We start from the raw sequence: 22,834 nt of genomic DNA on the forward strand, positions 1-22,834 counted from the left end.
GCCCAGGAGGGACTGGATCATCTGCCGGGCCTCCTGTGAAGAGAAGGTTGAGGCAGCCTACCCTACTGCGTCATCGCTGCCGTCGTCGCCGTCGCTTTCCGATGCAAGCACGTTCGCGACCATCACCTCATCGGTCAGAAGCACTTAGCACTTAGTTTCCAAATCTACAGCCGTGCGCTTTTCTTTTCACTGGTAACGTGGTGCATTGCCGATTATCAGCGGGCGGGTCAGTCATCTTCCGACTCGGCTGCGAGTCAAAAGAGGCGGAGAAAGCAAATGACCAGGACCGATTTCGACGCAAAAGACGAACACGGGGCTATTTGCAGAACTGTGCTGAATGAAGAGAAAGCGAGCAAGATGCGAGCAGCGCAGTTGGCGCGGTCCATTTTTGTTTCGGAGGGTGGCGCGGCGTAGAGCTATGGGCGCAGCCCATTCGTGTTCGGAGGAGTGGAAGGGCGAGGGGAGAGAGGCGCGCGGAGAAGGCTGGAATTTGGAAAACGCGCGCGCAACGGCCGTTCCAGGAGGGGGCCATAGTGCAGCGGCTCGAATTTCTCGTCGTTTCCTTTTTTTCTTTTCAAGTATTTCGCATTTCACTACCTTTTGACTCGGATACCGGGCAGCTAGACTTCATCGTTATAACCGATAATGCGGGATCGTAGCATTGTAGATGGATTATTTCAGCATAAAAAACACAAAAGTTAACGGTGCAGCTGCTTCTCATTGTTATAACCAATATATTGTTAAAAACGGTATCGTTACAAGTGGGTTCGACTGTAATACAATATTTCATTGCAGCAGCTTTTGTGCAATTAAAAAAGGCATGAATTAGGAAAGTGCAATTAAATGCTATGTGCCTGATCATATGCATTGCGGTAATATTTTTTTTTAGTTTTAACAATGGTTGGTTACTGTATGCAGTGTAGTGCAATAAAATAATATGCCGCAGCAATTATTGCATGTCTCACAGAAGAAATTGGATGTCTTTCTCAGTTAAAACATCCTAGTAGGCTGAAAACAATAAACTGGTATATTTTTGTGGTGACCTGAAGTGCATAAATTGTGAAAATAACCTGTTTAGTATATATTTCTTATATTATGTCAATGAGCTTTCCCATTACATTCCAATAAGTGCTTCAATAGTACGACTTGGCAAAGGGCAACGAAAGACACCTAATAAACCCTCCGGTTCTCAAGCTTTTTGTATCTGACGCCATGTCATTTCATTAATGTCGAGAAAGGCAGACTTGACATGTTGAAACCAGTTACAATAGAACATGGCCTTTACACAGTGGAAATTTTTCTAGCAGTACACCCAATGTGAAGGCCTCCCGATGCGGTGTCGATGCTGCAATATAACGCAGAACAATTATTGAGGTGCTCCATGGGCAAGGTATGGCACAATAGAGAATCGGAAGGAGACAAGCTACGAATTACGTAAATTTTACCTATTCTAGAAGTTGTTGTGAGTGCTAGAGGTGTTTCAATTCTTTTTGCTGATTTTCTCACAACCCACCTCTTCACGTTTTTTTTTTTTCATGCACCAACAAGCGTAATTATATTCACATGGATACTTTTTGTCTGTATCTGGTGACCGTATTTCACCGGCTAACAAATATTAAACGTTATCGGTCGGTGCAGGATGTGACTGCACGTATCAGAAGTTTCGCGAATGTTATCGATGGTTCTGTCGGTAGTCTGTCATCGACGAGCCTTGTATAATGTGATTGCATACGCGACACGAATTGTACAATAGTTTCTGGAAGGCGCGTGGACACCAGCGATTAAGCTGAACTTAAGTCACTGATGTAGGAAAGCCGACGCGCTTGACCCGCAGAGGAAATTTTCGATGGTTGCCGACTTTGCTTGCCACTATCATTGCAATTGTGTGTTGATCTTACTTGGCACAAGTTCACCCAATAAAGAGTTAAATTTGTAACTCCCAGTTTTTACTCTGCATCATTTTTAACCGTCACTACTGCGTGACAATATTTCTAACAGATTTTTCAATGACACTTTGCACACCTAATTCTTACAAATTTGGCTGTGCCAATAAGCTACCAAAAATGAAGTCTTGCCACAGCTTTTGATACGATGTGCCATGGCCGTGCAGGTGTTTGCCAAGCGATCTTCTAGGCAGACGACGCGCGAGCGCTGATGCCGATATTTCGTGAACTATTGTTACATTAAAGGTAGAAAGAAACTGTTTCGACAGGCGTACATTCTCATTAATCAAAAGTGTTTCTTTTTTGGATCCAAAGGATCATACATATCACTAACCTATTGCTTCAAGTTCAGTTTAGAGCAGGCTGTTTTAAGCCAGACATTGATGGTTGAATACAAAGTGTTCCAGCAACAGTGCGCCGCAGCCGAGGAGCGAGCGTCGGCGCGCGTTAGAGCTTGTGTCCAGTGGTTGCTCGCACTTTTCCCCCTATCGACGCGAAGCGACGCGTTCGCTTGTCGGCGCGTGCCGACGCGTGCTGACGCGTACCAGTGGTTGGGCCTTAATTATGTGCCTAGCCCGTTGGTCATTGCACACATCACGTCACGTCACAGCCATCTGCCTGCCTAAAGGTGTGGCCTAGTGCTTGCGTCATAGGGCGCATGCCGGCACAGCCAATGGGGAGGAGGTGGGGCCACGTCACGAGTGTATAAGATGAATGCACTGCCTCGGGCGTGTCACTTGCTCTTCGGATTTCATCGCCGCTCTCTCAACGGCGATGGACTCTCGACGCCACTTCATGAGTTTATAAAATGAGCCGGTCTGTGGCCAATATATACGCAAGGACACATACCGAATCAGCAAAAATATCCTTAATGCATGTGAACTACATCAATCGAAAACATTTCCCCAAAGAGACTCTAATGCTTTTGCATTCCGACGCGTAAGCAGTCTTAAGTGTCCATTGCATTTTTTTATGCAAAGCAGCTTCTCTAGAGGCGCGTTAAAGTCATGGCTATATGTGAAGCTCAGCTCATTTTCTTTCTAGGCAGAAAGCGCACAACTCACCTACGTTGGCTATCAAAACTGCGGTTTCTCTTATTTTACTGGCTGCATCGTGAAAGAGGTCAGATAAACTACGTATGACGAACACTAAGTTGACTTGAACTAGAACGCTTCGCATTATTATTCGCGAAACAGTGTCATACCGAGCTGTTCGCTCGACCACATGACCTAACCAGGAGATCAGCATACTGCAGAGCGAAGGCGAAATAATCATAAACTCGAAACAGGAGGACAATCAAAGGTTTTCATTTGCAGCAACATGCTACACTCCAGTTGGTGTCAGCTCTTCTTTCAGGAATCTTCCTCCACGCTTCCGCACAAATGATTTGTCTAATTATATTCCTATTCAATAAACTTGATCTCGCTTTTGTTTCGTTCAACTTATAACAAAGGCGCTTAATCACTCACTCACACAGCACAGTGTTTGCCCCGCACGTTATGCTGGAATTCCCTTGCAGTGTGACCTAGTCATGGACTTCGGCTATTCCTGCGAGACACTCGAGTACACCACAGAAGACGGATACGTCCTCGAAGCGGATCGGGTAGCCGCGCCAAAGAAAGGAATCGGAGCAAACCTATTTGCCCCGCATCACAACCCTATCCTACTAGTGCCGGGCATATTGTCCGAATGTGGCACGTGGTTCCTGAACTTCCCATCACAGAGCCCAGGTAAGTTCATGTTCCTGTAAGGGCTCCTCGGTCCTAAATAATGTGCAATGAGTGAAAACATGACGCCAGCAACATGCTAAAGATAAAATTCTGCATGAAAAAGTGCATACTCTTCCAATTAAACTGGCAATGCAGTATTGTATAGTCTTAAGAGGAACCTTTAGTTTGGGAGCTCTTATCTAAATACACGGGAACGAATAATCACCTTTGTCCCCGACTAATGCATTGAGTTTGGTGAGGTTTGTTGCATATAAAACAAAAATCTAGAAAGTCTAGAAAGAGAAGTTTCTATTCATATTATTCTTCTTTTAGAAAAATTTCTGAGAATTTCAAGAACTCAAGTGTCAAGTTTCCAATTTTTTAGCTGAGCAAATAAAAACAATATCTCAATTTTTAAACTGCGCATTATTAGTCATCTAATGCGGACAAAGATATTGCATTACGCAGCCCCCAGAAATATATCATTGCTTTGTGAGCACGCAAAACTTGTTAGCAATGTGGAAGCTTAAAGTAAGCTATAAACTCGCATATCGCATTTGGCTTTAGAATATCTAACATATGTAGCTTACAGAACTACGATATCTGTTTTCGTTACAAGGTTATGGATTCGTAAACGTCAAGTTGAATTTTTTTAGCATGTAAAGTTTTGGTACTTTTTGGAAACTTATTGAAGTCATATATCACAATTCTTCCTAGAGTTGCCATTTCTCATTTTTCTGTTTTATATGCGACAAATTTCATTTATGTTGGTCCAGTGGTTGTCTCACAAAAGCATTTCAGTATTTTACCTGTGTTACAATATGGACATCGGAGATGACCCCGAGCTAAAGCTTATTTTTCAAAGGGCCCTGAAACACTTCTCGAACATAATGACAAAACGTTGCCGATCTTTCGTAGAGGCTGCTGTGATTACGTGAGGCAAATCTTACTGCATTGCATGCAGGAAGAAATTTACACTGTCGTGTCAAAAACTGCAAAAAAATGCTCACTCTCACTTCCGCAATGACGTCATGCAGCGTCATCGAAAGCTGCTGGGCCCATCAACGCTAGTGGCTGATTTTATGGTCGCGAGAGCGTTCTCAGTAATTCATAATTGCTCATCTTGAGCTGAACAAACGAAAAATATATAGGTCTGTGGTCTTAATGGGACAGAAAATTCATTTCACCTTCGTACTGTGCGTAGCTGGCGTCAGCTGCGCGTGGTCTCTCAGATAGCAGCGTCGCCGTCGCCATAAGGTTCCGTATAAAGTCCAAGGGCACCCGCCGTGGTTGCTCAGTGGCTATGGTGTTAGGCTGCTGAGCACAAGGTCGCGGGATCGAATCCCGGCCACGGCGGCCGCATTTAGATGGGGGCGAAATGCGAAAACACCCGTGTACTTACATTTAGGTGCACGTTAAAGAACCCCAGGTGGTCAAAATTTCCGGAGTCCTCCACTACGGCGTGCCTCATAATCAGAAAGTGGTTTTGGCACGTAAAACCCCATCATTAATTAAAGTCGAAGGGCGATGACATCGCCGCCGCGCGCCGTATTGTGTAGGTGTAGTGACAGCGTGCAAGGGTGTGCCGACGTTGGCAGCTCTCGCGCGCAAAAGGAAGGAAAGCGGGGAGGAAGCGCACCGTCTTCCGTCGCGCGCAAGGCTACGAGGGAAGGGGAGGCAGGGGGGCGCGTTTTACTCCGGCAGCTGCTGCGGCGCGTGCGGCCGCGGATGCTCTTGAAAGCGACCTGCGACGGGGACAGAGTCCTGTATGCGCTGCTTAGTTCGCGTTGACGGCAGGCAGCACGAAGGTCAATTCGCTCGCTGCTGCAACCACGCTTCCTCACTCCAGTGTTTTGACAGCGAGTTTTCACGGTCATCGAGCGAGATGTGTTCATGTTTGTTTGTGCAAGCGTGACACAATGCTTCTTCATCTAGTTAGCAAGCGACTGCTTACAAGTTTATACGGCCGATAACGAAAGCATCCTTATTTCGTACAGCTGCCTACTAGTTTGTTATCACAATCGATGCTTCGCCGTTAGGTGGAAAGTGCGACTTTTTTCACTTCTTTGTGACAATGTTTTAGGTTTCATGACTTTTAGTCGACACCAACAGGATTGATCAATGATATCCTTGCTAACCTACTAATAGCAGCCATATCTTTAATAAATGTATACCTTCTTCACGTTTGCGACATTCACACTTTAAAGAGCAAATTCTTCACTTAAGTTCGAATTTATATGCATTTTTACGAAGCCCTGATAGGCATTATGCAGCCGTTACCTAGACTTCCGCCATGACAAGTTCAGAAGTTTGCATTTCTAAGTAGACGTCATTATGTGCCCATATCGGGCCTACTTACCTGATATATACCTGATACCTGATACCTGATACCTGATATACCTGATACCTGATATACTTACCCATATCGGCGTCTACTTACCTGATATGTATGTTTTGTATCCTTGTGCTGCTAATATTGTATAATTTTATTCTTTGTTATCCGTATGCTGCTAATATTGTACAATTTTATTCTTTTGGTTTATTCTTTTGATATATGTGTGCTGCTAACATTGTATAAATTTTATTCTCTTGGTTATGTAACAATGTAAATTCATTCCTGCTAGGGCCAAGCAATGGCCTGCAGTATTCTGAAATAAATAAAATAAATAAAAATAAATAAAATGACAGGGGAATTCTGAGCAAGGCTCTTCAGTGATCGTCACCAGCTTTTCGCATTTTTAAGAACGTTTTCTTCTGGAACCATCACGTGTATTCTTTTTTTTACATCAATAGCCTGTCATGGACGCACTGGTCTAGCGGTCCTAATGTCTGCCGAGGTACACTGGTCTGCGTTGCAGGAATCCCAAAATGTTTTCCAAGAAGTTAATAAAGAAAGAAAAGGGTAGAAACTTCATCGATTCCTTTGGCTCTAAACTCATTTATTACGACAGCAGCATTCTCCCTCAGTGAATACCAGCCTCTAATTTGTTGTAATTGTTCTGGTTGCTTGCTTCTTCCTCAAACAATATTGCGCTCACATATTTTGTTTTCTTCTCGGCGCATCAGCATTTGACTATGTAAATATATTTGATTCAGATAATCTTGATTCATCATTTTTATTATAGCTTCTGTAGTGTACAATTTTTTTTAACCGTTCAGTATGACAACTTCCAAACACGTACCTGCTCGGCGTGACTACCATGTGGCAGTTTAGATGACCATAAAATTTGACTTCTCCCTACGCCATTTCTAAATTCTTTTTTTTTTGTAAGTCAATATTTTGGCCGCAGGTAACGAGGCACCTTCTGTGTTAAAGCTTTTATCTCATTAAGGCTCGATGACTTGCTTCGAAGGTCCCGCCTGGCACTTTGAAATAGACTTTAGGCCCGAAACTCCTAATAAAGTTATCTTATGAGCTACATGTCACAGTGCAACGTACGAGAATTAAGAAATTTCATTTGCCCCATACATTTGCAGCCCTACGTACTACCTGCAGCACTACCTGTAAATTATGGGAGCTAATCTGTAAAAAACGGACCAAGTCGCTGTAACCTGTGATCTGCCAAGTCGCTGTTGGCAGCAGGAACCTTTTTCTGGGTGCATCCTTAACTGTGAGTACGTGTAATGTTTGAGGCTTACGATTATTATTCTAAAATACACTTCATGTCACCGACGCTTTTTCATGAGCATGGAAATGAAGACTTGCACCCAAATACACCGCCATCTTGTCAACGACAATTTTGATGGGCTACTCTTAAAACATTATCCTCCTCCACCACAGTGCTGCCCGTTCTGACCTCCCAAAATGCAAGCACAGATTGCACTGATCTAAGATCCGGCGTGTAGTGCAAAATGTTGCACAACAGTGTCAGCAACCTTGTGCGATAGCGCAGTGGTTTGCACTCTCGACTCCCTAATGCTTATTGCCCGAATCACATGGGCTCAAATTCTAGTGGAGGTGGTTGTGAAGAAGTTCATGTTTCTACGGACTGTGGATATGGCCGTGCTGGGCATGACAAGATATGGCCTGACGACGGCAAAAATTACCTTTCTGCGCCGTCAGCGGCGACATCGGTCGAAGAGATGGACAGACAAATGGGACGGATGGACAAGGTAAAACCTGCTGAGAGAACTTAACCGCTATCGCAGTAAGAAGCGTCACACGTTGCGAAGCAGTGACGCGATAGATTGTAAGATTGTGCGGATTTATTCTTGCACCAGCTCACGCGATATTATTGCTACAGCAGAGAATATGCTGAGCCCGGTGAGTGTGGGCGCGCCACCAACTGCCTTAATATCGGCGTGGAGAGGAGACTCAGGAGACACGAGGGATCATAATTTCATCGCAACCCTACCAAGTGACGAAAAACAACATGTAGAAACGATGCAATTGAAAACCATTCGTGGGCTTTGCGCTCTGGCATTACCCGTTCTACAGCAACCTTGCAAGATGAACTCGACGCTTGTAACGCACGCGAAAGTCCTGATCAGCATAGAAGCCAGATTGGCGGACAAAGAGGCGTCCACGGGAAGACGACTCGAGGCTTCAGTACGCTCTCGTCCACGCAGTTCCGTCACAAGTCAATGGCGCTGCGTAAACGTCGCGTCGCAGCTATCATACGCCATCAGCAATGCAGTCTACGCAAGGCTGCTAGCACATGCCCATCACCAGTCTGGCGGCTTCGGGCAGCAGACTATATGGCACAGGGTATCCAGGGGGCACCTGGGATCGTAGGACAGCACAGCCTCGACCACTTGGGCACGTCAACTGCCGATGACCTCAGATGGTAGGAGCACCATGGCCATTGGAGCTGTCTCTTGGTGTGTTATCAAAGCCTTCGTCAAACGAAGGTTGTTGTCTTTGGTCCAATATCGTCGCTTTCGCCTTACTCGGGCATCCTGTCTGCGTGATGCAGCGATCATTCGTTTGATACAATTTTCGGGACACTTGCGTTGCTACGCGCGTAAACATCTAACCACGTGATGCTATTTCTAGATATAGCGTGCTTTTTTTATAGTTCGCAGGTATGAAACCTGTAACGATTGTCTTAATGGAGAGAAAGCGTTTGAAATGTTTCTCAATGCAATCTCCAAATTTTCAATTGAAGGTTTTGTCTCTGAGTTAATAAATAATATGGCAAATAATCAATATTTCCGGTTTATAAATAACTCATTCCAAAAACTGTGTAAAATTTTAGAGAAATCACCACTTATACGCGTATCTACCAAGGGGCCGAGGACGCACCCCTCCCCCCACTTTCAAAAGCGGGAACCGTCGTCTGCACGGTGTAAAATCCAACAAAACAGCTAAAGCCCAGTGGACTTTTAAAACAGCGACCCCCTAAGTGTACGTATATTACTACGTATTCTCCGCTCAGGCAGCTAGGACTGTCTTCCAGGACTTGCCGCCACATTCTGTAGCAGATGACGCTAGGCCGGCAGCACTACGCATGACGTTTCTGCGTGTTTCGACCCGCCTGCGGGATGAGCCTTAAATAAATTATAGGGTTTTACGTGCCAAAACCACTTTCTGTTTATGAGGCACGCTGTAGTGGAGGACTCCGGAAATTTCGACCACCTGGGGTTCTTTAACGTGCACCTGAAGCTAAGTACACGGGTGTTTTCGCATTTCGCTCTCATCGAAATGCGGCCGCCGTGGCCGGGATGCGATCCCGCGACCTCGTGCTCCGCAGCCTAACACCATAGCCACTGAGCAACCGCGGCGTGTGCGGGAGGAGCCTTGAACGCTTGCATTGGGGAAGGAAGGCTGTCGCCGGGCAGTAGAAAACAAGCTTCGCCTTCCACCGCTCGCTTCGTCCCCTGTTTGTTGGAGCCGTTTAACCCAACCACCCTTGAGAGCACAAAATCAGCTTCGATTTTTATGTACTACCGGTCTGTAATCAGTGCTGCCATTATAGCACTTTTGTCGATATATTTGGCGACTGTCTTGTCCCTTTAGCGACAAAGTTTCCCATTCAGTGACCAGCGTCTTTTTCAGTGAATTGAATAAACAAGTGCTGATATTTGAGCGACCTAGAAGATAGAGAACTTGCTTCAAAAAATGACTTTCTAGAAAGTAGTTCATTATTCACAAGCTACATGCAAGTGACCGAGACTCGCTGTATGACGTATAGGTTTTCTGACCATGATGAAGCAACGGTTGCCTTCACATTGTAATTTTGCTTCCCAACACAATTGTCAATAATAGGCTTCAGATTGTGCTCACAAAATTTATGTTTTCTAATTCTCTGCAAAATCCACTTGAAAAGTTGAATCAGTTGAAGCACTGCGGATTCTGCGGCATCACTGCACTGCGGCAATTGCGGCATCACTGCGGCATCAACAAATAAATTCGATTAGTGAACGTTCACAAGCGCAGCAGTAAATTGTTTTCTCAAGACCAGTTGGAATGTCTTCTTAACACTAACAACACGGTAGGTGAATAATGCAGGCCAACTATAGAAAGGCACACAGAAAGACCTAGATATTGGAGCGGCTGAGCTTGCTAACATGACTCTAAACAAATTTCTTTCGCTGAGGAAAGTTAAATCTATCAAACCCTGCTGTTGGATTGCTAGCGTACAATATTGCTGTCTTACCAACAGTAGAATATGCTTCTGTAATCGGAGACCCGTTTACTGAAACTGAGAAAAGATACGGAATATGCCCCCGAACAAAAAGAAGGACAACTGTCCGCATTGCGTACAAAATTTCTTATAACGATCTCCACTTTGATCTTAGCCAAAAGGCCGAGACGGGCCTTTTGGTTAAGATATATGACATATGAAGGAGACGGGCTTGGACAAGCGGCTGTGACAGTGATGTCACGTACCGCGCAAGAGTGACAGACTGTAACTAACGATGTGTGTGCCGTGTTGTGTGCTCTCTATCTCTTGTCCACATCTTTCATCCCCCCCATCCGCTCCCATGTTTAGGGTAGCAAACCGGTTTAGCTAAACTGGTTAACCTCCTTGCCTTCCTTCTCCACTTTTGCCTTCCTTCCTTATAACGATCTCGTTAAGGCCTTTTGCCTCAGTCGCCGAACCTTCCCCCCGCCTCACCCCAAGTTCAACCGGGCGCAGGCTACCACCCTGCGTCTGCTACAAACAATCACGTACCCTTCACCCGCCCGCCTCCTCCTTATAATTCCAGACGTATACACTACCCCCAACTGCCGGTGATGTGGCATTCACCCGGCTACGCTTCCGCATATGCTGTGAGAGTGCCCAGCACAGTACACACAGGCTAACACCACGACTCTCTCGTCGAGGTTGCATGGGGCTCTGCGGAGCTCCGCCCTCGACGACCAAACCTGGGCGACTCAGCACGCCCGAGAGGCGGCGGCGAGGCAAGCCCTCGACGTCCCTTCGTGGGAGGCTTAGGCCCGGCCATGACGAAGTGCTGGTTGTACAATAAAGGTTTATTCCTCCTCCTCATCAATAACAACTCTTTGGACCAAGGCTAAAATTATCTATTTTCCAGAGTAATCGCTGTAGCGCTCTTAATTTTTTTTACCTACTAATTAATGGGCACTACAACAATGACACATCAAAGATATCGTATTTTTCATCCAGATAGGCTAGATACCAGACAAAGCCGTAATTTAATAGGAACGGCCTTTCCCGCATGCGAAAAAGAGTTCGGAAAAGAGTGCTTCAAGTACTCTTTTTTTCCTGGCGTCGTTAACGAGTGGAACAGCCTCACTAATGATGAAGTTCTTGAACCAAGTGTTGACACTTTTGCTTTGAAACTAGTGTCGTAAAACTGTGTTCTTTATCGTTTGTTTTGTATGCTGTAATTTGTATGTGCATTTCCTAAACATATGTAAATTATTAAATAAGTCTTATTTGATAACACACACTGCCAAAATCCCCAGTCTGGATTGCAGTATACATAAATAAATTAATGAAAGCCACCTACACCGTGTTCGTAAATTCATGTTTATCCGGCACCTACAAGCACAGACATTATTACTAACTTGAAACCTCTATGTAAATTATTTGCTTTACGTTAGCTTGTATTATGCGTTGCAACATGCGGGCGTAAAATTCCCTTGACAGTTTTAGTGGAAATTTCATCTACTTGTCTCACTTCAGCGACACGCTTCAAAAAAATAAAACGTGAGAAAATTTTGGGTCAGCATTCACAAAACTTTTCTTATGGAAACGCGGATATTTATTGGCCATTGACGAGACAATAATCTCATTACCACGTCTATCTCTACAGTTATTCGTTGGCTCCCGAATGGCAGCCAATCAGGAGAAGCTCTTACGTCAGGAACGTGCGGAACTTGGGGCCGATATCAGAACGTTTTTTTTTTGTTTTCTTCGCAAGCGATGTTTGCCCTTTGCCGGTGACCCTTTGTTAGATATACGAGACCTGCAACAAAAGAAACGAGGCTAGTGGTCCCTTGAAATCGATTTTTTTTTTTGCCAAACAGCGAACTACGTGGTCTACTACAATGTAGTCCTCATCAAGACACAGATTTTTCCATTGTACTCTACTCTTGTACGAACTGCTGCAGGGATTTTTCTGTTACGTCCTGCAGACCCGTCGTTACGGGCCCCAGCTTCCACGCCTTCACCGCATCTCCTTTGATGATCCCCTAAGATTGGGGAAATAAACAAAGTCATAACGGGTGACATCAAGAGAACAGAGAAAAATGTTCCAGGATGGCGATCTTCCTTTCATCAAACAACCGCCGGCTTCATTCGGTGTTCAGCATTCGACGTTCGCTGATCTGTTACAGCTCCCGTCTGTCCTCGCGAAATTAGAGAAGCAAGTGCTGAAGTATTTCTGTCTAGAATTACTGGTCATTTTTCGGGTCCTATGCTGAGAGCTCACTACGGACGATGCCTCTCGCACTGAAACACGGGATGTGCATGACTTTTTCTTTTCAGTTGAGTTAACTTGCCTTCTTTTACCTAAGCAAAGACGGAGACTTCCATTGACCACCCCGCAGCTTTCTGGCTCATGCGTGAAACCTGCCGTTTCGTGCATGTTATGGACGTGGGATGAAATGCATCTGCCACGGCCGCATTTTTATGGGCGTGAAATGCAAAAACAAACGCCCGCGTTACGTGCATTGGGTGCATGTTAAAGAACACCAGTGGTCTAAATTATTCCCGCAGTCACCCGCTACAGCATGCCTTATAATAATATTGTTTTGGCACGTAAAGCACCAGGCTTTCATCTTATTGACGTGCGTAAAAGTTTCTGCTTAAACGTTACGCTGAGTATTCCAAGTCTCATATTCGAAGTTAATGTGAATAGACGTCTGGAATGTCGACATGTCTGTTTATAAATTGCAGGATACATCCTGGCTGATCACGGTTTCGACGTGTGGGCCATGAACACGCGTGAGATTGCGGCCCGCTCCCGCAGCATCTACAATCTGCAGCAGAATGACGACCGGTACTGGCAGTGGAGGCAAGGGGCTTTCTTCTTATTACTCTCGCCATTGTAGAACAAAAGATCAACTCTGATGATCTGAGCTGGAGGAGAAGGACGGCGCTAGCCATGATTTGATCTAGCCTAGCTGGGGCATAATGACAATTCACTCCACCCGAGCGTCTGTTCATGTCAAAGAATCAATGGCAGCTGTTATCTAAATAGATTGCAACGGAAAAATCGTTTCTCTCTTCATTCACTGCACCGAATTTGATGTGGTCTGTTGTATTAAAAAAAGTCAGAATCTAAGATTATAGGCACCAGATTTTTTTTTCGCTTCGGCCCTCGATTCTCTTACCGCAATATTGTAAAAGAGAAAAATAAAAAAAGACTCAAGTGCAATAGAGAAATAGAAAAATTTTATTGGTTAATCAAGGGAAGGGAGAAGAGAATAACAGAAGGGGTAGGATGAGATGGAGAGGGTGGGTGGGTCCTTATTGCAGGACACCTGTTATCCTGGCTACCCTCTACGCTTGGTGCAAGAAGCCCCTTTGGGCCATAGCCCTTACCGGGTGAGGAGAATCTCGCACGGCTCCCTACTGCAGATATCGAACGTTATTTATCACTGAGTTACAGAGTTGAACACGTGGTGCTTGAGTTTCCAGGAAGCAAACTCAAGTACCACATTTTCAACTCTGTATGTAATTGACTGAGAAATAACGATATAATAATTATATAAAGTGCTCCCATTAAGATATCTAAGGCGCACAACATGTATATAATGTACGTGACTCTGAAGTATATCATAATTTGTGAGGCGCACTTTTGCCAAAACCTCCTCAACAATGCGACAATCCCAACCAAGCTGAAAAATCACACACCAAACTCGTCCGCCTTAGATGCCCTAACGGATGTAGCTTAGAGAACTGCAATATCTGCTTCAAGGCTTTTCAAGTTTACCGGTTTTAGGCACCTGTTGTAAAAAAATGAGCTCCTAAATCTAGGCACCGCTCCCTGCAGTAACTAAAATTTAGCTTTCTCTCACGAATGCAACACGCGACATTCAAAGTGGTCGAGCGGTTCTTTCGTCAGAGAATTTTTGAATCTCATATGTATTTGTACAGGAAAATCCAAGTCATCCCCGAGCTAAAGCTTCCCTGTTAAACGCAGTGCAAGCAGCATTCAGGCAACGCTGCTCCGTAGAGATCAATACTATTATATTTATCACACGTAAAATTCTACCCCTCCAACAAAATTGCCCCGTACCCAATTAGATGAGTTGGCGTTTATTAATACTTGCTATGCATTATCACTCGCTGAATAGATCGAGGCAGCTCAGAAACTTCACGAATAGGCGAAACACTTCTCTCCTGAAAATGTGGTGATCCCGCTGAAAGATTAAGGCCTCCACCGAAGCTCGCGGAGCCATTTTATTTTTCATTTTCTCAAGGAAAGTTCCTCGTTTTTCTGCCCCACTCATATTATCATGAGTGTGGCAGAAAGAACACTTTCAGCTCTGCTTATGGCATAGTGCTCTTTTTCTGGGCCAGAATGAAACCCGCTTCGGCCCTGAAAACATGCTTGGCAAAGGTTTTTAGGTGGATACATGAGTGTACCCAATGTTTTAAATTTCACGCGTGTGTCCATATTAACTTTCATACTATCCCTCGTTGCTTATATCAGCGCGACAGGAGTGAGAAGTTCCTTTCTGGCACGATGCATAGAACACATTTAACAGGGATAGGCGGGCTAGTTCGTGGTCGATATTGGAATGCATCATGTAACCGCGCAAACAACAAGGGACAAAGCAGGAAAAATCCGCGCCTGTCTTGTGTGTTTCCTTCTTTGGTCGTTGTTGTTTGCGTGGTTACATGATGCATAGAACACCTATACTCGAACCTTTCTATCTGTACTTCCGTAATTTCATGTGTGTTTAAATAATATTCATTGCGAATTACTTCTGCATTAGTCTCTTAGTAATATTTTTTGTTACAGTACTCTGAGATACAGCAGGTCATACCTGTTTTTTCGCCAAAGTGTTTACTATGAACCAGGCTAGCGTTAGCAAGCATTAAAATGTTGCTCACGTTATCAGTGTATTTAATTTAGGGTGCTAAATAAGAGAGCATAAACAACGTGATCAAAATTATTCCGCGGTGTAACAGAAACTCTGTGCAAAACAAAAGGTCAAACTACCGATGGTGAGTTTACATACTTTATTATATGCACTGAAAGAATTGTGTAGGGGTGTGCAGTAGACGCAGACACTCAAGTTCTTGTAATCAAGACTCTCGGATTGAATTACCATCCATGTCATTGTAATACTCAAGTTTGGCGTCAATTATGTAGCACACGATATGCAGGGTACTGCGTCAAGCGCACAACTGTCTAATTTTGGGTTAGCACATAGAGCTACGTGATGCCGACCATCTCTGTCGTACAGTCAAGAGGGTTGCAGGGGGCCCGCCATAGAAGTAGCTTCCTCCAACTTTTCCATCTTCCTCAAAGGAAAGTGTTTGTTGTATAATTTCCTTGTACCTGCAGTTTTAAAAAACACGCATCATCCCTCAGGACGAAAGAAGGCAGACAAAGGCGAAATGCTATCCCGCATCAGCGCTTACCCTGTGGTTGTCCTCTGTCTGCCTGAATTTGTCGTTTGTTATGTGATGTGCGCTTGTTAAACCCTCTTACTCGCTGGTCCTCGAGATGCATGGATGGTGTTTTCATCCATCTTCTTGCGTTCTTCCCAATATTGCGGTTGCTGCATTTTACATATCACAGTATCCTCGCACCGAACTATGACAGGGTAAGGACACGTGGAGGGAGATGGACGGCGAGGGCAAAAAAAGTGGTAGCGGAAAAAAAATGTGGGACGAGCAGGATAACACAAAAATCCAAAACAAGGAGCCCGTTCTCGAAACTATACCATGTTGATAATAAAAGGCCCCGGCGCGGCTGACTACGTACATGAAACATACAACAGCGCAACGAGCTCGACTCTAGTTACGAAGATCAACAAGAACTCAAGAGTCTCCGCAAAGATACGGAGTGCAAAATGCATCCGCGTTTCACTTTCACAAGAAGGATACTGATGAAATTCCTTTGGGTGCCGATGGTAATGTGAGCCATAAAAAAAATGGCTGTGGCTTAGGTAAGGTTAAGCCCAGGATGCGAAGCATACTAGCCTTTATTTTAGTTGTTGAACCACTGTTTAGCCTGGTGAACTGCTGTTGCTTGGCTATATTTGGTTCGGCTAGACGAAGAAACAACTCATGCATTACTGCTTCGCCTTCAAGAGTGGAACGCGACAGCGTTCCCGTCGCCCCGCCAAGGGGTGTAAGACAATGGGCTACAGGGCAGCGACTACGCGCCCCGCATTGGACGCGGTGAGCGTCGAGCAAAGCAGCGTTCGGCGCGGCAACGAAATGTGCGCCTGAGCAAGAGACGCACGCCTTAGAAACAGCTCGTTTCTAAGGCAACACCGCATTCACTAGAGGCGCTTTTGTACCGCTTTGAAGCATCGTACTCGTGGCTCAGTGGTAGCGTCTCCGTCCCACATTCCGGAGACCCTGGTTCGATTCCCACCCAGCCCGTCTTGCAAGAGTTGAGCCAAAGCCACTTCTCCTCTGTCGTGACGTCACGGTGTCACGTGGTTTCAAGGCGACACCGCCGCGCCTGAGGAGCTGGGTTGAGCTCTCGTAATATGCTTCGCATAAAATTGAGCTGTCAAAGCGTGCGGATAAAAAGCGGCAGAACCCATCTCACGATGACTGTCGACCGTAATGCGTCCGCATTGAATCAGCATAGCGACACACGTACTGGTACCGTTAAAACGATCGATGTTTGTATGAAAAGTGTACCGCAGCGAGACTCCTCTTTCGCGCGTCCTTAGTAACACTGGGTGCCATCTAGACCCGCAGCCACGAAGCCTGCGTTTGGCGCCAGCCCGTGCGAACGCTGAGAAACACGGCATGCACTAAAACGGCCTCCTCTGTCACGCTTCTTTCTGGACACGTTGCGCCATCTAGGGGCGCTACCGCGAAGTCTGCGTATGGTTCCCGTGACGTGTAGCATGGCGCCTCCGTCCCTGCGAACGCTGAGAAGTATTCCTCGTTGCCACACACTAAGCGACATATGATACCGCACACTATGACAACTCAGCACGCAACCTCCACAGCTTAGCATATTCAGTTTTATCGCATAGGAAAGCAAGCACAGCACGTGCCACACGCACAAACTGTGAAACGCTGCAGTATGGCGGCACCCGCCGGGATGGATGGATGAATGGATGGATGCTATCAGCGTCCTCTTTGGAAGAGAGTGGTGTGTCGCGCCACCAAGCTCTTGTTACGGATGGATAGATGCTATGAGCGTCCCCTCTGGAATGGGGCTGCAGGTTGGCGTGATGCGTAAAGCAGCGCACGCGAGCAATGGCACAGCAACAGCAGCGCCCGGGAATGCTGGAGAAGAGGCAAAGATAGCATCGCTTTAAAACACGCTACCAGATACAATCTGAAGACCTACGGTATTAGGTTGCCAGAGCTCTGACGAGCGAATACCGCAGGTTTTGTAGTTGTATCGTGCATCTTGTTTTTATAACCTTTTCGTGATCGCTGGTGTTGTTGAACAGCTTTGCTATAGCGTTAGTTGGGACACGCGGTATAGTGAAAACCGAGTACTCATCGCCCCTAAAGGCCGAAATTGCACAGAGCTCGAGAAAAAACACTTTCATTTGAAGCAAGCATGCGTATTCAGTCTTGTTCACGATTTACGGTAAATGGCCACTGAGGTAACAAAGGTCTCTAGGTTAATACATGAGGGGTCTTCACGCTACTAGAGGAAAATATGGGACAGTTACAGAGGCCTGCGAATATGTGTGCCATTAATGCGAAATACCTCCAAAATAATGGTGCTTCACGAAGTGACGAGTAATGAATTAGTGGCAATTCAACAAGTCAAACCTGTACCTACATAAAGGAAGGAAAGACCGAGAAATGCTGAGAATGAAACGAATGCGGAGTGTTGCCGTAATGAAATTTAGTGCAATTTGTGGCTAAAGAAATAGTAGGTGGTGGAAGGAACCTCGCAACTAGTAGTGGTGCCAGCATTAATGTTTCGCAAACGCCATTACGTGCTTGACACTTGAGGTCTACTCAGTGTTGACATTTAGCTAGAGGGCAGCGGGTCGAGTAGCAGTGGGTGTTCACGATAGAACCACGTACTATTCAGTCCGTGCAGGGGGAAATAGGAAAACAAGGTTAGCACGGAAGGCGAGGGCACAGAAAGGCGCACAGACACGCCGACGCACACACTCAAAAAGCCCAAGTGCAAATTGTGCATTTTGGATTTTTTTAGGCTTTCCTCAGCTTTCTCACGCTCCGTATTTCTAAAATTCCATGGTGTCGTTTCATCTCGGTTCAACATGATGTCGCCCCATTGGTGGAATTAGCTAGTGGTCCTAGACGATAGCTTCTCTTAGGTGCCCGGTTACTTATCAAGCCGTGCGTTTCATTTCGGAATATAATAACAACGCTTGATTGCCCCTACCTCTTCAGGTAGAGGCTATCTACCTTGCAACGAATAGCGTAGATGCAATCTATTTAGATCGCCTCTACCTAGCAGGGATTAATAACTCCAGTCGTTCAATCTGTGATTTCCCTGGCTTTGCCTGGTTGCCAATTTCGCTAATTTTCGGGATTCGTGAGGTGCCATGCTTTAACTTTTCATGAGTCACCCAAGGTGGCAAAGTTTCGTAGTTTCACTTTCTTCTCGAGCAATGACATCTTCTTATTCCTAGATCTCTGCAATGACATTTCACACCGTGTTTGTCGCATACAATCTCATCTTCGTCAGAGTATGCACGAAATGAGCTGACACGTAAGTGCGCTTACTTTTGAAGCCAAAATACACAAATGCCTAATGCCAATCATCTCTGTTAACAATCCTGAAGTAAAGGCTCATGAACTTGCGTTCTATGTGGCCATAATCTTTAAGTTATACGTAATTTTTGAAAGTTCTTGTTGGAGACAACATACTTCTAGTCCTTGAGCTGGATTATTAAGAGAGGCGGCATTGCTGCATGAGAAATTGAAACACATCTTTCAATCATTTTTAGATATCTAATTAAATTCCTAATTTATTCATTTACAGCATAGACTGCAATTTACGATTTGTAACCGGTGAGCTTTCCAGGTGTATCCAATTGGAGTGAATTTCCAGAATGACACCAGTCTGAACACGTGCGCCATCGATTTCACCGTAAAAATGCACTGTTGTTCTACCTATATTCTCGCAAAACCATGTTTTACGCATGTAAGCACAACAGTAACTAGAACGCCAATGTATTGCGTCGCACACTTTGGGAAACAATATCTCGAAGCTGCTTTCATCCTGGAAATTCATTTCAACTGGATACGTCTTGTAAGCTCACCGGCTACGATTCGTAAATTGCGAAATGTGCCGTGAAGTAAATATTTAAGTAGTTAGTTAGTGAGTTTCGGTTAACTGGATGAATACGCGTTTCGATGTATCGTGATTGTAACGTCGGCATCTTCAAATAATTCAGCACAAGGACAATAATTACGCTATCTTCCACAGGCGATTTTGTTTTTAAATGCCCCAAAACTTCAAGATAATAATTAACCTTGTTTAATAGTAAAAGACGGCTGCAGGAATGATTAAGTTAAAGTAGGCAATACACAATTTTCAAAGACGTACTCAGTGTCATCAGGACGACAAGTTACTTCAATATTAGATCTTTTGTTAACACGAAACACTGATCTCAAAAGACAAAAACTATTGCAGCGGAAAAGTAAAAACATTCGGACCTGTGGCGCTAGCCGCCACGCCGTTACAGTGGGAGCAGGGGGGGGGGGGGGTAAGTTCGTGACGTGGATCGCCCATATATCCTTATATTTATCGAGTCAGCACACACCTTCGAATCGAATCCAACGTGTGAAAATGCGGCCTACTGCGCTTTGGACTTTGAACTTTAAACATTCGTCTTGCATGTCTGAAACAGTGCTCTCGAATAAATCATCGCACTTCTGAATCCAAGCAACTCAGTGCGGCACCTTCGAAAAGAACTGCTCTAAAGGCGAGACAAGCAAGTGGGTGTGTTTGTTTCTCACTGGCCTCTACCACGTTTTGCGCGGTCCCCTTCAAACATGCTAATCTCAGATTCTATCTAATCCAGCTTTGCCCACTTTAATTGTAATGGCAAATATATGGACACTCGAGACTCGTTTGCAGCGCCGTGGTCGTGCTGTCCTGGTATCAACGACGCATGCGCGGCCAGATGGTTACGGCTCCGGGCCGCGCAGTGCCTTAAAATGCAAACACCACGAAGCCAACTGGACGCTGCGTCCCGCTCCTCTCCGTCTGCTCTGCCGAAGCCAAGCCAAGCCGTGTCGCTCCCTCGTGGTGTTAAAACACCGTGGAAGGGGTCCAGGCACAACTTTGCTATTCTTGCAACGTTGCAGAAGCTCGTTGTGGCTTTCGATCTTTGGCCCTTCAGGCGAAAGTGCCTAATTTATTTTTTCCTTATTTCGTGATTATGCTATCTTCTTTTCAGCTTTAACGAGATCGGCCGTTACGACGTCGCCGCTGCCATTGACCTCGTTCTAAACACCACGGGCGCCACCAAAGTGACGTTGCTGGCATTCTCGCAAGGATTCACTTCTAGCCTCGTCCTCCTTTCCACAAGGCCGGAATACAATGACAAGGTACGCTGCTCGTGACAGAGAGGGGGCTATATAGTTTAAATTGTCAGAGAGGTCAAACCGGGCATTGTTGCCTTCTGCTTTGCACTGTACTACCTTGAAAATAAAGTACGCAGTTGCAACGCACTCTACGGAATATATTGACACGCGCACATTTTTATATTTTTCTGGTGACCGCTTCCCACCAGCTAAAAATGCTAAACGTTACCCGCCGTGGTTGCTCAGTGGCTATGGTGTTAGGCTGCTGAGCACGAGGTCGCGGGATCGAATCCTGGCCACGGCGGCCGCATTTCGGTGGGGGCGAAATGCGAAAACACCCGTGTACTTAGATTTAGGTGCACGTTAAAGAACCCCAGGTGGTCAAAATTTCCGGAGTCCCCCACTACGGCGTGCCTCATAATCAGAAAGTGGTTTTGGCACGTAAAACCCCATATATTATTATTATTATTAAAATGCTAAACGTTATCTCTCGGCGCACGCCGCGCCTGCATGTATTAGATTTTCTCGAATGTTACCGATGGTTCCATCCGTTGTCTCTCCTCACCAAACCTTGTTAGATTTAATCTGATTGTATGGGCTACGCAAATTCTGTAGGCACGCGGGCACGACAGATTACGCTGCAACCTTGGAGGGTCATCTGTAGAAGCCGACATGCTTGATACACTGAGCAGATTTCGACGATCATCGACAGTGCTCCCCGCTATCGCTGTGCTTGAGTATAGCTCGTATTTTAATAAAACCTTCCTTCGTGATTCACAGTTTTTACTGCTGTGTTCTTCATAGTCACCACAATGTCCCAATATGTGAGGCGAAGCTTTCTTGAAAGGTTACGGGTCCATGCTTTGCAAAGAGACACATGATACGGGCAGATTTATTTCAGTTTCAGTTTATTATACTTTCAAGATACATAGTTGGTTGTTTATAGTATACAGACAAGGTTCCCAAAATCAAACGACTGCAGCGGGACCCTCAGTTACCAAGATTGAAAAAAAATGATTAGTTAATACAGCAGTGTAAAATTATGCAATAGATAAGTAAATAAAAAGTGAACGAAGTAGTGAAAAGGAATACATTCAATTTTTATACAAGGAGTCATACATGACAAAAAAAATTCGCACATTACCGATCTAAATTGTTATAACCTATTTAATAAATGAAGTACACACTTTAGGTACGAAGTAATTAATCAGGACTACTAATTATACAAAATGAAATTTTTAAGTTCATATCTGAATGCATGCAAGGATGATGATTATTTAAGAGCATGGGGTAAGTCATTCCATAGTTGAATCGCTGAGAGGGAGAAAGTCATTTTGCCGTGATTCGTGTTGCATTTAGGTAATAGAAAGTTGCGATTATGTGCAAACCTACTGCTCTTGGTATTAGTGAGCAACCTAGGATCAATTAATTGAAACGCGAGCTGTTTGTTAAGTAATCTACCTAGAGTGATAAGTTAATTAAGTTTAAACAAGCCAGATATGGAAAGAATGAAGTTAGCCTGAAGGAGCGGAGCAGCATTAGAGTGAAAAGAAATGTTGGTAATAATGCAGCAATAATATTTTAACAGCAACAACAATGTAACATTTGCAACAATTCGCAAGCGTCTCCCGGACTTCTCACGAAATGTTCGCGTTTGTTACCCATAGCAGATCTACGTCATCTGGCTTGGCAGGTAATGTGAATGTCATTATATCCGGGTTCTGCACCCCTTTTTTGCTGCGTAGCGAAATCTTGCCAAGTCTTCAAGACGGTTTCTTTCGGCTTACAGAATACGCTTCGTTCCCGTGACACATGTTTAGTGCGACACACTGCCACAGTGCTGAGTGTTTATTCACGCATATTTGCCCAGGCATCGAACTGACCAGGTGTAACCCTCCACAACGCGACCCAATTGACCCGCAGACTGCAGATTGCATAGTTTCAAAGATGGGGCCACTTTTGATTACACTATCTCCGGGATCGAATCGCTTTAATAATAAGCCGTGACCGCGGTTGGCCCAGTTCCAAATATATAGCGCAGCGCAGGCACTGATCTATGTCTTACATCCCTAACATTTCCCTGAAGTTAATG

At 45.0% G+C, this 22,834-nt stretch overlaps 1 protein-coding gene across 1 annotated transcript; it reads left to right on the forward strand.

Annotated features, from left to right (window-relative positions):
• The first annotated feature begins 1,381 nt into the window (after positions 1-1,381).
• LOC139050342 (lipase member M-like) lies at positions 1,382-20,781 on the forward strand. Its single transcript, XM_070526577.1, has 4 exons — positions 1,382-1,390; positions 3,463-3,673; positions 12,964-13,081; positions 20,616-20,781. Exons 1-4 carry the CDS (start codon positions 1,382-1,384, stop codon positions 20,779-20,781), a joined length of 504 nt encoding a protein of 167 aa, XP_070382678.1.
• The last annotated feature ends 2,053 nt before the right edge of the window (positions 20,782-22,834 follow it).

The sequence above is a fragment of the Dermacentor albipictus genome, chromosome 10 (assembly GCF_038994185.2).
Source record: "Dermacentor albipictus isolate Rhodes 1998 colony chromosome 10, USDA_Dalb.pri_finalv2, whole genome shotgun sequence".
NCBI lineage: Eukaryota > Metazoa > Arthropoda > Arachnida > Ixodida > Ixodidae > Dermacentor > Dermacentor albipictus.

What these genes read in the sequence shown, in the direction of transcription:
- LOC139050342 (XM_070526577.1), top strand. An exon ending in CTTCCCATCACAGAGCCCAG is followed by an intron (nt 3,674 to 12,963) that starts GTAAGTTCATGT and finishes TATAAATTGCAG; the next exon opens with GATACATCCTGGCTGATCAC. An exon ending in GACCGGTACTGGCAGTGGAG is followed by an intron (nt 13,082 to 20,615) that starts GCAAGGGGCTTT and finishes TCTTCTTTTCAG; the next exon opens with CTTTAACGAGATCGGCCGTT.